Source organism: Micrasema longulum, unplaced genomic scaffold, assembly GCF_059751315.1.
Source record: "Micrasema longulum isolate JH-2025_06_02 unplaced genomic scaffold, ASM5975131v1 h1tg000501l, whole genome shotgun sequence".
Classification (NCBI taxonomy): Eukaryota; Metazoa; Arthropoda; class Insecta; order Trichoptera; family Brachycentridae; genus Micrasema; species Micrasema longulum.
In genome coordinates, this window is record NW_028277698.1 from 1,294,802 (window position 1) to 1,309,089 (window position 14,288).

At 30.5% G+C, this 14,288-nt stretch overlaps 1 protein-coding gene across 1 annotated transcript in view; it reads right to left on the bottom strand.

Annotated features, from left to right (window-relative positions):
* Positions 1-6,525, bottom strand: part of CAH9 (Carbonic anhydrase 9) — a 63,281-nt gene extending 56,756 nt beyond the window's left edge. Inside the window, exon 1 of the mRNA XM_088227408.1 lies at positions 6,214-6,525. Within this exon, the coding sequence (XP_088083534.1) occupies positions 6,214-6,268 (55 nt within the window). The 5' untranslated portion in view covers positions 6,269-6,525. The remainder of the gene's footprint in view (positions 1-6,213) is intronic.
* Positions 6,526-14,288: the final 7,763 nt, after the last annotated feature.

Sequence of the window (14,288 nt, forward strand, 5' to 3'; positions counted from 1 at the left end):
AGTGGAAAAAATACTCTACAATCTGCAAAATCGCACTAAGTTGTATCTACACTACAATTCGAGATATTTTCTGTAATTAGCCAATATAACATAAATCCGTTCAGGGAAAAAGCACCAAGGGACAAGGGACGCCGTACTGGTGGGCCATCAATAACAATATTTCGGATGTATTCAGCGGAGCTTATGGAGCAGTACTGACTTGCAAAAAGCTGAGATTGTTGGTCGGCGACATGATATCCTGGAGATGTCTAGTAAGTGATGTCGACATGCTTCACTCAGGGGCAAACGTGGCAATTATTATTTTCTTTCTTTTCTCTTTTTAAATAATTATTATTTTACCTAATGTAATAGATACTGTACATTAGATAAAATTATTACATAACTTTTTTAATTAAAGAAAAAAACATTTCTCACAATGTGACTATAGTAGGTACAATGTGACTTCAATTTGAATTCCTTACTGTGGTATTATGTATCAGCGAAAATGCACTTAGTCATGTCAATCCACTATTATTTTGAAAAAAATGTTCTAAAAGTTCAGTTATTATTTATTAAACTATTACATAAAATCGGGGGCTTAGGGTCATAAGGGCGAAACTACGAAAAATGCTGTTTTGTGTTAAGTACTAATCTGATATCCAAACAAAATATCCTGTTAGTGACAAATAGATGAAACTCACCCGATAAGTAGTTACCTAGATAAATTTGTGTGAAACTACAAATGAAGCGTTTTGTTTAAAGTCAGAAGAATAAAACACCTTTTACATCATTTTGTTAATTTCCTAATGTAAGCGCAAGTTAGGGTCATATAGACGAAAGCGTAGTTTCATATTTTCGTCTCTAAAATATTTTATGCTCTATTAACTGTATTTTTTATTTTCTTTATTTATTACCCTTAAAAGACAGTATTATTTTTTGAAAACTGTTTTATCATTTATCTCAAAACTGTGTTTTTGTAGTTTCGCCCTAATGACCCTTAACCCCCGAAATGTAGTAAATAGATCAATTTACCATTTTTTTAAGTTGGCTTAGTAATGTATATGTAGTATAAAAAAAAAGTTATTTCGTTACAAACTTTGAACTTCAATTATCAATTATCTCAGAAGTAGTAATTTTGACTTGGTGCTTTTTCACAGAACACCTACGTATTATTCTAAAAATTAGACATTATTATTATTATTTTAACTACTCGTATCAAATTTTTCGGATAGTGAAAGTCTGAAATGAGCTGAAATGTTGTGAAAAATTTTACCAAAATCTTACTGAATAATATGAAAATTTATAAACAAAAAACTAAGAAAGCAGCTGACATAATTCGAAAAAATATGTCTAAAAAACTAGTTCAAAAATCAATTTAAAAGTGTAGAAATTCAGTCGCGTAAATCAACTTGAAGGAGCTCGAGTAAAATAAAATTGATGTTTTATATTTTCAACAGTATTCATCATAAAACAACCTAAATCCGATATGGATATAGATGGATAAATAAGATGTGCATTCAATTATAAATTATCTAAAAATATGCGGACCTGTTTTTGTAATCCATTACACTTATAGTGCGAGTATGTGTCAGTATGTATAAGAGTAAAAATTGCCGTAAATATTTTATCTTAAGAGCAAGCTTTCGATAGCCTACTCAGCGATTTCAAACTACATCAATTAAAAATTTAAACTTATGACCACTCACGAAGTACCACCTGTTCTCCATAGAGATAACCCAGCTTAATTGTGATCAACGCTATTCGAGTGTTATGTATCATTTTCCATTATGAACGCATTTGGCTCCGAACTCCTTAATCGTAAATGACATAACTCTGTTTTTTTTCCAAATGAATATTGAACATGTCGGTCTTATAGTTACACCTTTAAATCGCCAAAAATAATAAGAAATACATTTTCAAATTGTCAAAGATGAAGGATCTTACTCATAAACATGCGATAAAGTTACGCCTAGGCATAGTGGTAGAATACGAATAAGGATACCATCCTTATTACAGTGGTAAAATAAGAAAGGCATTCCTATACTTATTCTATCACTATGCCTAAACGTAACTTTATACCTGGTTTATGAGTACGTATCCTAATATTGAATCTGTGCCTGAATTTTGTTGCCTAAGGATTTGGTACCTACGAACTGTGGTAGTGAAAAGTTGTTTTGGTAAAACAAACAAAATCAACATTTTATTAGGTATCTACGCATAGAAATAAGAATAGTCCAGAAGGAGCGTAGAATCATATTTGAATACATCGGACTGTGTCCAATAATTCCCCCACTATGCCTTACTTTCGCCGCACGCATTCGTGATGCGCCGCGTAATGTTGCACGATGGGAAAAATATAATTATAACACAAATGTAAGGTAAAAAAAAAGCAATCTGTTAATTTTTCTAAAATTTAATTGTGCACGCGGAAACATTGATTGACACAATAGAGTAGATAATTAAAGGTTAATTTAATAAGAGTAATTGAATTAATGAACTTTAAACTTAAAATAAAAAACAAATCTTATGTTACATAAAACAGATATTTTTATATCATGTTAAATAATATTTGATGTTTTAAAGATAATCCGAGATCCAATTTTCATTAGTTCTCTCATTAGATGAGCAAAGTAGGGTAAAAAAAAATACTACCCTGGCAACACTAACGAAATTTCCATTTTGTTTCTTCGACAATCTGACAAGATGGAAAAATAATCAAATTTTTAAGTAATGCATTTGTTACATACGAGTACACATTCATTTGCTAATTACACATGAAATGTGATCGCATCCCGTTTCTTTAAGATCCTAGCAGTATTTCTAAACTTTAAAAGGACACAACACGGCATAGTTGAATTCAAATCAGGAGCTGCGTACTGAGCGACGTCTACAAAGAAACCCTACTCAAACCTACTCAGTTATGAGTAGTTTAGTCGCCTTCTCTTTGATGTGCGTATGCGGTTTCTGGACTATTCGTAATTCTATGTATCTACGTTTAAATTTTTCAACATTCCTTTGCTATATCATAACAGAATTATTTATCAAATTATTGTATCGAATGACATACGAGTACATATAATATTTTTAATGTAATAACATGATTTTAATTTTAATTTTGCTTTTTCGGACTTATGTGACAAATGAACTATACAATTTTTTAAAAATGCTAAACTTTACATTTATATTTATGCATGTTTATTTTATCTATTAAAATATTTTGTAGTCTTTGATTTGAATTCTGTTGAGCTTTGCATTTTAATATTATGTTTTTATTAATATAATTATTAATTTTTAGAGTATTTCCTGGTATAAACAATACAAACATACACTTATCTGATTTAGTTGTTATATTTTCCTGATTGGGAAATACCGTGCCGAGGAATACATTTTTTTAACAGAGATGAAGGAATTATAAGGGTGGTAACATGAATATTGTCATTGGCTGATAAAAAATAGATGGAATTTAAAAAAATATTAAACTAGGTTGTGGTCCCATGGTAGTATTGTGGACTCACGGGACAACGGTCCGAGGTTTAAATCCCGCTTTACCACAACTTGATTCCCATTTTTCCAGCACAAGTTATTTACGACTTTTAAGGAAAAAAAATATATTTAAGTAAAGAATAAGAAATCAAGTATTTAACTTTTTTAAAAAACAAAAAATACATAGTTTAAAAATAAAAATTCAAAAAGAGTTGCGAAATTACATATGGGCAAAACGGTCAATATTACACAGCGTGTAAAGTGATCGCTGAAGGTAATCTGAGTTTTTCGTTACAGGTGCCAACTCAGGGTGGTACATAATGAAATATGACCGTTAACAATATATTTTTAAATAAATATTAAATTGCATTTTGATTAAATTAGAAATTACACACCACACCAGCTCATGCACGGTAGCCCAAGGTGAACTTATTGGTGCCTACATCACCACGAGCTAGGGAAAATTCTAATCCATCAAGATATTTTTTTTAGCAAACAAGTATATTTTACGGTTAACAAACCACCTTGATGAAGTGATCAACACAAAATTAAATAGTAATTATTATTAGTAAGTAGTACTTATTTTTTATCTGATAATTTTTAAAAAGCGTACTTTTGTTATTAATATTTAAAGCATTAACTTTGTAGTAAAACATTTTACTAAATGTTATTAAATATTTGTATATAACCACTTACCGACTTTTCTATGTGTACCGGTTTCGAGACGTACCCGTCTCTTCGTCAGGACACCAATTAAACCAACATGCAAAAGCCACTATACACCTTCACCATAGTTGTTGCACAAAATATAAAACCAACACGACATGCATTTGAATAATCACATGCACTGATTAGGACTATTTCTCAAACAATATAAAACATTTTCATAATCTAATCAGTGCATATTTGTTTGATCAGTGCATGTGCTTGTTAAAATATATGTCGTGTTGGTTTTATATTTTTCTGTAACAACTCGGTAGTCAGATGGCAGAAGGGACCATCTGTATTTTTTTCTGTGTTTTAGTTTTTAAAAGTTTTAATAAATTTTTCGGTAAATACACATATAAAAAAACCGGCATTATTTAGAATGGTAATTTGTTATTAAAAAATAATACTAAAATATTTATGTTTGTGGATTGAAGTCTTGAAATTTTAGTCTTATTTCAGCTCTCCTGAACATTTTTGAAAATTACCTTCTGCCATCTGACTATCGAACTATGGTGAAGACAAAAATATAAAACCAACACGACATGCATTTGAACAAGCACATGCACTGATTAGGAATATTACTCAAACACAAACTATTTCTCAAACAATATAAAATATTTTCATTATCTAATCAGTGCATGTTTGTCCTAATTAGTGCATGTGCTTATTAAAATGCATGTCGTGTTGATTTTATATTTTTCTGTAACAACTATGGCGAAGGTTGTATGTGGGTATTGCATGTTGGTTTAATTGGTGTTTTTACGAAGAGACGAGTACGTCTCCAAACCAGCAGACATAGAAAAGTCGGTAAGTGGTTATGTACAAATATTTAATAAAATTTGGCGTATTTTTGTGTTTTAAAAACTGAATCAAGTGAACAAGACTCTTTATTTCTATTTATGCATGCCTCAAGCTTGGAGATAAACACAATAAAAATACGTGCAATTATTTATTGCCTGAATTTCATAATTTATTGTCTCAATTATGATTTAGTAGTACCTACGTATGAATCATGTACATATTTGTGTTATCAAACTTTCGATCTTTTTATCTGATCGGGCGAAATAATAATGCAGTTTTCATTAAATATTGCGTTCTTGCAATAAGCCTGTATGTTTTATTTACATATAAAACAAAGTAATATTATTTCTTCTTAACTGGTTGTTTCATTTTACATTAAACGTAGAAAAAACAAAATAACAGTCAATTTGATTCGTTTTTTTTTCATCAAAATAAATATTTTCGTTCTCATAATAATTTTCAAAAATATTTCGATTTCGGGGGGCATTTTAAACGAGTTGTGAAAAACTCACTATTATAAAATGGAAAACAACTTGTGGTAGAGAGGAGTTTCTGATCTTGGGTCCGCTGACTACCACAAAAAAATATTTATAAAATGAGCTACAAACAAGCATTTTTGTTAATCAAATAGATATATTGAATAGGCATATATATTATTTATTACAATATTTGAGTTTGTCCAAATGTTCGTAGACAAAAGACTGGGTTTCACTCCCCCGGGAGTCATTAAGATTAACAAATTACAACAGGGATGGAGAATACCTTAAATAAGGGAATATGGAAGTCTAGGTATTTACAGGGCTTATGACCTGTCGTTGGCTGGTTTAAGTGGCCACTTTACAAATTGTGTAACATTCACAATTTTGCTTATGTTTGAAAATCCATATTTCTTCGATTCTTCCATTGGTTGATTTTAGTGAACAAATGGAAGAATTGAAGAAATATGGATGTTCATACATTGGCGAAATAGTGAATGTTACACAGTGTGTAAAGTGGCCACTTAAACCAGCCAATGACAGGTCATAAGCCTTGTAAATGCCTAGACTTCCATATTCCCTTATTTAAGGTATTCTCCATCCCTGTTGTAATTTGTTATATTATATATGTTTAGTATAAATAATAGTCTATATTTTGCTACATATAATTATTTTTAAAACTGCAATAAAGTTTTTTTTTAAGACAGTTTTAAATATTGTAATACAGTGTTCAACGTTTTAACTTGTTTTATTTTTTTATTCTTACCTTCAACCACAAACGCGACAATCAACAAAAAGAACGATGTTGATTTGAAGTTCATTTTCTTTTCAGCAATTCCCTTCAGAAATAAACAGCACAAAACCAAGTTTATAAAACACAGTCTTTTTCAAATATTCCGGATAACTTTTCAGTGGAGTTTTCAGTATTTTTCAGCAAGAAGTTTCAGAAGAGTTAAAGCCTTTAATATAGCGGACAGTAAATTTATCTGAGAGCGGTTTTCCCTCCTGTCAGCTGAGCGGCCGTTCAGTAATTGCGTTACCTCCTAAGACCGTCTACCGTCTGTACACTGGTTCTAGTGAAGTGAATCACCATTTGCTGAAATCGGTCTTGAAAACCGTTGCCAATCGCGTCGGAGTACTTTTGAAATTAACTATATAACATGCTTCATTTGTTTTTCATTCCCGCAATTCGATTATCTGCTCATAGTTTCTAATATGCATTTTTAATTTTCATTCGTAGATTTAGTTTACTTTTTATTTTTAAAGATTTTAAAGATTACTCGATGTACTTGCTATTCTTTTTTTTTTCTCTGCTGCACTTCACATGTTTTTATTCTTTAAACTACTTTTAATTACTTTTCGAATTGCTTTTAAAAATAATATATTGCTTTCCTTACCATGTCATTATTATTTAAGACATTTTTTAAATTAACTTAAAGTTAATGTCTTTTATTTCTTTTAAAGTTTCTTCCCATCGTTTCTTTTTTGAACCCTTAAAATATGTATGGATATATATGATTTTCTTTTTTGAAAATGTTTTTTTGCATGTGAGCATGATTTATTTATTCTTTTTTATTTTAGTTCTTACGTTTTACTTATTTTTACTAAGTTATTTTCGTCATTTTCAATATTATTTACATTTATGTAAATACTTACCACAAACTTTTAAAATAACTTTTTTACTATGATTTTAATTTTTAAACAACTTTCATTCATGTTTTTTCCCCTTATTTTTTGTACTTGAAAAAATACAAATAGTTAATCTTAGATGTAATGATAATATAATATGGAAACTTCACTGGTCCATTAGAGTTAAGTCTGTAATTGTACTGTATGTTTATTGAATAAAAGAAAATAAAATAAAATAGTAGGTAACTACGTGATCTCTTTTAGGTAAAAAAAGGAAAAGGAAGGTAAAATTTATCTACTAAGTGAAATTAAGTTTTCTAAAAAACAGTTACAATTTGTCTAAACATGTTCAATTACAGGTTATCAATGAAGATACTTTTGAGTTTTCGTACAAATATACACATTTTCGTACATAAAAATCGATGTTAGTTTATACTGTCTCGATAGGTACCGATAAAGATAGCATCTATAATCGCGGCCCTGGTCGAGTGTTTTCGACTCAATGGCTGCTTTCAGGTATGAATATGAAAATCGTGTGTAGATAAGATCGCCTCATTGTGAAGTGGTTGACGTGTTCGCTTAAGATTTTTGAGATCCTGGGATTGGATTCATCGATTCCTGGCAGAATGGATGTGAAATATTGATTTTAAAGGTTTTGTGTACAGCAATATTTTATTGTTCCTGGACTGTTACCTGAAGCGTAAGACTGATCACATTACCTTCATGTAACCGATGATCGAACTGTGCTGCATTTGGTTTACCAATGAAATGATCCATGCAGCCTTTGTGCGGAGAAGGGGAGGTTGATGATCTATTAAAAAAAAAAACTATCTCTAACGAGGAAGTTCAGTGTTGTTTTATTTTTTTTTATTTGATTAAAAACTATTCAACTAAGTCAAAAAAGAAATTATACATCGTATCATCAGCGTAATGATTTTTTAATGTTTTGTATTTCTGAAATAACTCCGCGTGTGACTTAAGAGGTTCTTCTCTGTCAGTTCACTCGATTGGTTCGTTTACGGTAAGCAACTTGGATATCCTTCACAGCTCTCATATCGTTAGTCGGTTCATATGAACCAGTGACGTCGTTCATAGTAGTGCGTTTCTATTAAAATATTATTTATTATATTTTTCGTACATTTTCCAGAAACTTTGCTCACATTTTTGCAGTACTATACTGTCTTATATTGTTTATTAATAAAAGGTAAGAATTATTAAATAAATTAAAAATATGTATATATTTTCATTTTATATAAAATATACATTTTTACTAGGTTGAGCGCATTTCAACTTTTCAAGTAGAAACCCGTGCTGGGTGGAAATCAAATAAACGTATGAACCTATACAGGTGTTCTTTAAACCCTGTCACATCCGAAACCACGATGATCAGAATGGGCAAGAAGACATATTAGCATATTTAAAAAAATATTTAGAACCAAGAATTTTTTTTTAAATAAAATATTTAAAAAAACAAATGGTTACATACTTCTGCAGGGAAGAAGTGAGGGGAGCGCGGCGCAGTATCAGACTCCCACCCTTCCCCCTCCTCGTTGCACCCCTGCAGAAGTAAGCAACCATTTGCTTTTTTTGATATTTTTTTTTTTATAGTTTTATTCGTTCTAAAAAAATATTTCAATGTGCCAATATGTCTTCTTGCTCATACTGATCATCGTGGTTTCGGATGTGACAGGGTTTAAAGAACACCCTGTATAACTAGAAAAGGGTAAAACATAAATATGTTTTAAGGCAGTTTATAAGTGGACATATTGTTTTGTCCCATGACTTGACCATTGTCCACGTGTAAACAGCAATAAGACAAAACAATATTCCGAGACATTTTCACAGAGATGGACGAGCAGGATAGCTCCGCGTAACAATGATTACCATTGTCCTCGTGTGAACGCGCACAGACAGAAAGAACCTTATGACAATAGCGATTTTCTAAACGTGTACGTGTCGCTCCCCCGCATTTTTTCTGTCGAAATGGAGGCAGAAAAAAACCTTTTTATTATTTAGTTCGTCCTTTAATAATTCCAATACGTCTTGATGTAAAATAAATTTAAAAATTCGTGAACTCGCTCGTAATAAACGCCGTCGTGTATTCATTTTCGCAGCGCTCGCGCTTACTTCTGAACAGCGGCCGAATTTTCGTACTATCCCAACGTTCTGTCCTGCGCGGTCGAGGCTGTTCACGGAGCTGGGATAAGACAATATTGTCTCATCTATTGTATTGTACACATGTAAACGATACATTAAACACTGTGGCTATATAAACTGGCCAATTGTCAAAAGTCCGATAAATGCCTACTACAACATTCCCTTCTCAAAAAAGTTAATTGTCTTATCTAAAATATATGTCAATGTTAATGTATTTTTTTTTTCAAATAAAACATGAATTAGGTTGAGGTCCGAGGTTCGAACCCCGCTCTGCCACAATTTTATTATTATTTTCTAATAGTGAGTTATTTACAACTTTTTGAAAATAGCTTCTTAATTGAAATATTTAAATAAATCAAATAAAGGAAGGCAAACATTTCTCTTTTTTTTATTTGAAATTTATTTATTAACCCTTAAGGATTATTACATTCATTTTACAAAAATAAAATATCAATAAAATTTTTATTTATACTATGTTGTTGATAATTATATTTTTTACGCCTTTTGAAAAGTTTGTGTTAGTCTTTTGTTTAGTTTTGTCTGGTAGTTTACTGTATAATTTCAGTGCCTGATTTATTAGTCTCGATTGTCCTTGTCTTGTTTTGGTATGTTGTATGTGATATTGTTCTGATATTATTGTATTATGTCCATGTTTATTACAGTTTTTTTCAAGTTTTAGTTCTTCGTCTACAATGATATAGGTGGCTAACTTATAAATAAATTTTAAAGATTCTAGTTTAAAAAGTTCATTAACGTTTAATTGTTTAGTTTTTATAAAGAGTTCTTTAGTTGGTATTAGATAAGGGAGGTCATATACTAGCTTCAATATTTTATTTTGATGTCGTTGTAGTCTGTTTATGTCATTTTGGTTTCCTGTTCTTAATAGTTGTTGCATATAACATATTTTAGATTTGACATAGGCTTCATAACATGCATAAGAATTTTTTTCGTTTTCGGAACTAAGTTTTTGATTTTCGAAAATGACCCGATAATGTTGTTATTTTGCTAATAAAATTATTAATGTGAAATATCCATGTCAATTGTGTCTATTGTTAGTCCGAAATATTTAACATGTTCAATTTCAATTCTTATTTATTGTGCATGCAGTCAATTGGTAGAATTACGTATTACAATTTGCTTAAGTATCCAAAATAAATTACTTCTATTGAAGTAATACGGGCACAGCCTTAAAAGATTTGATAAGTTCATTAATATTAAAACCAGTGTAATTTTGAATAAATAAAAAAATATGCTTTACATATTTATAATGATTTTAGTAAAGAAGAGTCCCGAGTTAACACGGATTTTCTGACAAGTCGGAATATAAAAAAAGATAATTGTGCCATAATAAAATTGAAAGTTTTTTTTAAAAATATATACAAGAGTGTATAATGTGACGCGTTTCATCTTAATACATTATCAAACTAACTTAAATATTTACAAAGTTTCCTTATGTACTAACAATAATTGCTGTTTAATTATACAGATGCATAATGGTGCTTATAGTTTATGGGGATATTTTAGCAAGTATGTATTTTTTTTTTTTTTTTCTATATATTTAATAACTTTATAAGCGCTATTTTTTTTTCTCCGATTCACATGAACTTATGAAGAAAAAAAAATGTTTCGTTTCCGTACAAGACAGTTTTAATAAAAATCATTAATTTGTAGATTTGATTTATTCACGGTATTTTATTTTACATTTGTCATAAGATATAAGTCCTGCCTCCATGGGACCTAAGTCCTGTGTTAGGGACGAATAATTGACAATTTTTTTTTACAAAATCAGAGACAATAACATAGACGTAATGGCCTAACTTATCAATTTATCAAATTTAATTCGTGAACTATAAATTTATATAATATCTGACATGACGAGTGTATGTAGATAAATGCATAGAAAAATATTTATGACAAGATAAAAGTTTAATTAGACATCTTCGAATAAACATCTCGATTTTATCTTGTATTCAAATTTCACAAAATCGTTAAAAAGCCACAAAAAATTAACGACCCGTATCTTTATAAAACGTTAAATATTATGCAATGCATCCTAAACTTTGGATTCCCCAAAATATGAAAAGGATTTTATCTAAAAACGAAAACTGTTATTTATTTCACAAGTTTTTAAAATATATTTTTCATATGTAGCATAAATTTTTAATAATTTGTATTTTTTACACTGTTTATTTGATGTCTTATTTATTTTATTTTTTTAATTCGTGTTTATACCTACCGAAACTACTAGGTTGAACCGGGTTGTGATCCCGTGGCTAGTGTCGCGGTCTCACTGATCAGAGATGGTAGGTTCGAACCCCACTCTACCACAACATGGTTCCCATTTTCTAAAAGTGAGCTACTTACAATTCGTTTATAAATGGCCTCCTAAATTGAAATATTTGTACAAATCATACGAACGCAAATATTTATTTTCTTTTCAATATTTTTTTTAAATTAATATATCGTAAATACTGAAAAGAGCTCATAGAGCATCATTTCCCTATCAGCTCTCGCTGGTGCATGGGACACTGAATTGGTAAACAAAATGCAGCATATTTTGATCATCTGTTACATGAAGGTAAGGTGATCAAACTCACACTTCAAATGTCAGTCCGTGGACAATGGAATCTTGCATTTTAAACCACATTTTAAATAAATATTACATTTTGACCTTTTCAGGCATCAAACCCGGGACCTCAATCATGGAAGGCGATTGCGTCTACCACTATAGTACGAGGATGACTTATTAGTAGAGTGGCCATCGAGTCGAAAACATTTGTCCAGGGTTCTGGTTCTTTTTGACAATAAGAACTGATTATAAAATTGTGATAAAATACAACGTGGTTATATTATGTGGTATTTTTTTAATTTTCCCAATATTGTGACCTCAAATGAGACGATTTATCCTGTTTCAATATATACATAATGCTCTGATTTTTGTTAGAACTGATGTCGATGTGTGGAAAAATCATAATTTTACGTTTGGAAACCGTTGATTTGACCAACAATTTTCAATTATGTCATATAAGATTTTTGAATTTATGATATAGACTATTTTTTTTCAGAGACAAAACCCCGAACATCCTTATTACTCAGCACTACAAGGAAATTAAGTAAGTATAGGTATATTGAATAATTTTCGACCCCCGTAGTGTAATGGATAAAACGCTAGCCTCAGACTCCGTTGTTGGATTACAAAAAAAATGTGATTTTTCACCGGCCCACCACTGTAATTAGACCGTTTAGCCTATTTTGGAGGGATTTTTTAAAAATACCTGTATAGTTTTTAAATGGATATATCTACGGTGATGATTAAGACGATGAATAGTGGAAAGGGATGCACATAAAGAAAGATGGCTTTTTTGTCATTTTTAAACCACGTTTACTCAAAAACGATCCATTAAAATGTTGATCAAAATTTATTATTGGAAATTTAATTACTCTCAATTTGTTATTAGACAATTTTCTCGAATCCGAACTACTTTAAAATATACCTACATTGATTATTCACTGTTTTAAATTGTGTACAAATAAAAGTTACTATGCAAGATCCATTAGTTTCTGAAGAATAAGATTTCTCGAAATAGTGACGAGTATTAAGATTTAGAAACAATTGGACATTCTTGAATCAACTGAGGTCTTTCTGTATGTACCTGTATCATGCAAATAATATATTTATGGCTGGTTTCTTTGTCACATTTTTTTATTTTTAAGAGTATTTTTGTGTTTGTCAATACAGTTAGTTCAAATATATCATTTTTTAACAAAAAAAAAATAATTGTATAAAATTTTCACTTGCTTTTGTCGATTAAATGCAACAAAATAAATGTCACCATCAAAAATAAATGTCAATAGCCACGCTTATAGTATGGTCCACACGGTCAGCAACTGGACAGCTGGAGACATACAGGGGGGGGGTAGTTTCTCAGTAAACAAAATGATTATATTTTGCATCACGTTACTATTTAACTCGTCGATCGTCGTCCAAGCGAGGTTTTCTTTACGAGCTAACTGAAGTGTAAATCGGGCCTAATGTTATTTCAGATTAGAGAAGTAAGATTTAAATAAAATATTTATGTTTTTAGTACATCCAAATATTCAGAAACCAGTAGGTGCTCTCGATTTTTTTAATCAAAAAAATATTTTCTCGCTGTTGAAATATGAATATACGAGTATCTATCAATTGTTATGTATGCATTTTCAGTGGTTTCTCAGCTTTATTTATCCGTGCTTCAGATATTGTCATTTATAAACCTACCTGGGGTGCTATCCTGAACCACTCTCGTGGCACGAAAAAACAGTTTTTCTCGTGTAATTTGTATGTAAATACACGAGATAATACGGCCACGAGATCGTTTAGAATACCAGCCCTGATGATTTGAAAAGCTTATAAAGTAATACCAAGACAAAAATTGTAATCTAAATGCCACTTACCTACATAGATCCTTAAATTTTATAATAATTTCTTCCTGGAGTTAGATCACGGTTGGACGATGCACAATAATGTCACAATGGCGGTTGAAAGTCTGGGGTTTTAATTTGGTATGTTCGATAAATAATAAATTGTTATAATTTATAATAGCTTGCCTTAAAATGCCATAGGTTCCATATGATTGTAACAATACAAACTAGGATGATTGTAACAATACAAACTAGGATGATTAGTGAAATAAAACAGATTGTTTAGTGCCAACCGAGATTTAGTTTTTTATGCTTTCTTGGATATTATAACAATGCGAGAATTAATTTGATTGAAGAAAACTTTTGTAAAATGTACAAAGAAAAAAAAGGGTTTAAAATTGAACACATTTCCACCGGGCGTTTTAGTGGCATTGTTTATTTTCTTCCTGATAATAAATTAGCCAATCATAAACCTCTGAAATGACGACATAATCGAACGGACCAAACATCGCAGGATAAAGGTAAACTAGACCTGTGACATCATTCTTCGTACTATTATGAATTCTGTGCGGTGATTTTGAAAACAATATTTATAAAATAGTAGTGCCTTCAAAATATGCATGAAAACAGTAACCTTAGTTAGTAGTATCTTCA